The 2,740-nt window shown below is 41.6% G+C and overlaps 1 protein-coding gene across 1 annotated transcript; it reads right to left on the bottom strand.

Annotated features, from left to right (window-relative positions):
* Positions 1–520: 520 nt before the first annotated feature.
* On the bottom strand, positions 521–2,358 carry LOC131029054 (disease resistance protein RUN1-like). Its single transcript, XM_057959449.2, has 2 exons — positions 1,561–2,358; positions 521–1,381 (listed from the first exon to the last, which is right to left on the bottom strand). The coding sequence occupies exons 1-2, from the start codon at positions 2,356–2,358 to the stop codon at positions 521–523; spliced, it is 1,659 nt and encodes a 552-aa protein (XP_057815432.2).
* Between the last annotated feature and the right edge of the window lie 382 nt (positions 2,359–2,740).

Below are 2,740 nucleotides of genomic sequence, written 5' to 3' on the forward strand. Positions count from 1 at the left end.
TAGCAGGGCAGAACACTTCTCCAAATTCTTTTGGCTTATACTTCACCGGATTCCTTTTGCTCTCCAGGCAAGATCATCTACCATTGGCTCTGATACCAGATGAAAGACTTGAACGAGAGCAGAAATAAAACCAGAAACATTTTATATTAATCAAACCAAACTATTACAACATTATCATTTGAGCTTCTACTTTGTCAAAGACAAACACAGCTACAGCTTGCAATTTACAGACACGGCTACAGCTTGCAATTTACAGACACGGCTACAGCTTACAATTTAGAGCTCTGTGGAGCTGGACAAATCAAGAAGTGCAGAACAAAAACAGACCAATAAAATATATAGAAAACTGATCACCTACGGAGGACTGAGAAACATATATTAAATCACTGACTATCCATATTAAATCTGCAGAGCAGATAGTAGGCAGGTTGGACGATATAAGATCAGATCCATTCAGTTATGAACAGAGTAGGTGTTCCTCCTAAGCATTACCGCTATCAGAGCTCTACCTACAAGATATTCAAACCGAAATTTGAAGTTCTAAACCCAGTTTTTCATTAGAAACAAAGCAACATCCAGTAATGGCTTTGCTTCTCCCAGCTGGACGTGTGCTTTCAATCACCATAGTAGTCTCTAATTTTTTATTAGCACAAAAGTTCCTGCACAATTTGAAGGCCCCCAATTTGAACCGAAGGGTCAACACAGGGAGACGGTTGAAAGAGAACGGTGAGGAATTATCTTTTTTTCTGATCGCCTTTCCCATATCTCTGAGAAGGCTGTGCATCATAAATATATCATCATCGCATATCATTATAAGAGATTTAAGCTCGAGATTTGTGATGGCTGTATGTGCATCCCACTTCAATCTTTTCCAGTACCGGATGCCCTGCTCTATCTCTTTACCTCTGAAAATGCAAGCGATGTCTACAAATATCTCTTTCTCCTGATAAGTGAGATTATCATAGCTAATCTTGAGCACGTCGTAAATTTTTTGGTGACAGATGCTCTTTGGGGTTCTCAATGCCTCTCTCCAGTATTCAAGGGATTCCTTTTTGTCGTGCAAAAGATCTCCCGCGGCTTCAATTGCCAAGGGCAGACCGCAACAGGCCTTCACAATCCTTTTCGACTGTTGTCTATATATTTTATCTGGCTCGGGCCTCAAAAATGCATGCCAAGAGAACAAACGCAGGGCTTCCTCATACTCCAGCCCTTCCATCTTGTAAATTACGTCTATATGTAACAGGTTTAACACGTGCTTATCGCGCGTTGTTACGATCATTCTGCTTCCCCGACCGCCCCAATTTGCGCGTATCAGTAACTCCATCTGCTTGCTGTCATCAATATTATCTAAAACCACCAGGGCTCGCTGCGATGCAGAAACCTGTGTAGAATAGCGTAGAAACAATCATCATAAACATAACATGGAATAAATTCCTTAAAAAGTCACAAACTTTAGCACAGAGCAAGGGCTACCGAGAAGAATTAGTAAGTAAAATCAACTAGAATCCTCAGTTTGAAATTCACAATTGGTTGGGTTATTGCAAAAATTGTTCATACAACCTCTCTGATGGTCTGCTCTCGAAATTGCTTGTGGGACATGTTCCGAACGTCGGGCAGAAAAGAACAAGAATCAAAACAATGAAAGATATGGTTGTACACGGCCTTTGCAATGGTTGTTTTGCCACAGCCGCCCATTCCCCAAATACCGACTGTGACCGCATCGGCTTGGTTGTGTAGATTCAGCAAGCGAATGACCTCTTGTAACTTCTTCTCAAGCTGGACGGGATGCTTTGCAACGTTGTGAAAGGGAATTTTATCAAATGTGTTGGTAACATCACAGACTATGCGTTTCACGAGGTCTCCTTCAAAGCAGGATCTGGAGTCGAACGCCCACCCGGGAAGATTGGAAACTTGATGCAACACCTGTTTCCACTCCTCCATCGCTTCTGGTGGATAGTGTTCCCGCAATGTTTCGCCATGTCTACTTGCCTGGCTTTCACTCTCTGCGACTCGAACCTGGAACGGCTGGACGTCATAAAAGAGGGGAATGATGAGCACTTTGGATTTCCACATACGCGTAACCTCCTGCAGACACCACGATGACCGAGCATAACTTCTGCTAAAGATGGGGATATTGATATCGCTGTTTTCAATTGCCTCCTTTAAGGCGTCATCGATATCATCTCGCTTCAGCTTATTATTGTGAACACGTATTCCAATAGCATTTAAGGATTCCAACATATGATCTACTAGAGTTTTTTTCACTTCCTCCCCTCTGAAGCTCAGTAAAACATGGTAATTTTTGTTCAGCAAGGGGATTTTTGATGTTAGCGGCTTGTACTGAGGAAAAGAATCCATGTTGGCAATCAAGAAATGTAAATTGTTTCCGGAGCAAAGCCTAAAATAGAAGCTCCTACATTAAATGTAGAAAGGTAACTTCAAACTTAGTTTCAATGGCGTCTCAATCTTTTAAAAAACTGTTCAAGAAGATAAGAAAGGATATTATATATATTATAAGCTTCGCAATATTTGGCGGTCTGTTCGGTGTCGTAGGAAAAACGAATTAAATGCTTTATTTAAGTAAATGAGAGGGCCATCAGAGACAGCAATGGGTGCACGGGGAAATTGGCAGGAAGCTCCTTGCGATGGGGGACAGATTAATTAAAGATGAACGACGGACAGTCCAATATATGTGAGTAGACAAATAATGGAATCGTAAGCCGGTGTCTGTCAATCCCTA

The sequence above is a fragment of the Cryptomeria japonica genome, chromosome 3 (genome assembly GCF_030272615.1).
Source record: "Cryptomeria japonica chromosome 3, Sugi_1.0, whole genome shotgun sequence".
Taxonomy (NCBI): domain Eukaryota; kingdom Viridiplantae; phylum Streptophyta; class Pinopsida; order Cupressales; family Cupressaceae; genus Cryptomeria; species Cryptomeria japonica.

Excerpts from the sequence above, each read along its gene's own strand:
- LOC131029054 (XM_057959449.2), bottom strand. The coding sequence starts at position 2,358 with ATGGATTCTTTTCCTCAGTACAAGCCGCTAACATCAAAAATCCCCTTG. Across the intron at positions 1,382-1,560 it reads GAGAGCAGACCATCAGAGAG|GTTTCTGCATCGCAGCGAGC; the intron begins GTTGTATGAACA and ends TATTCTACACAG.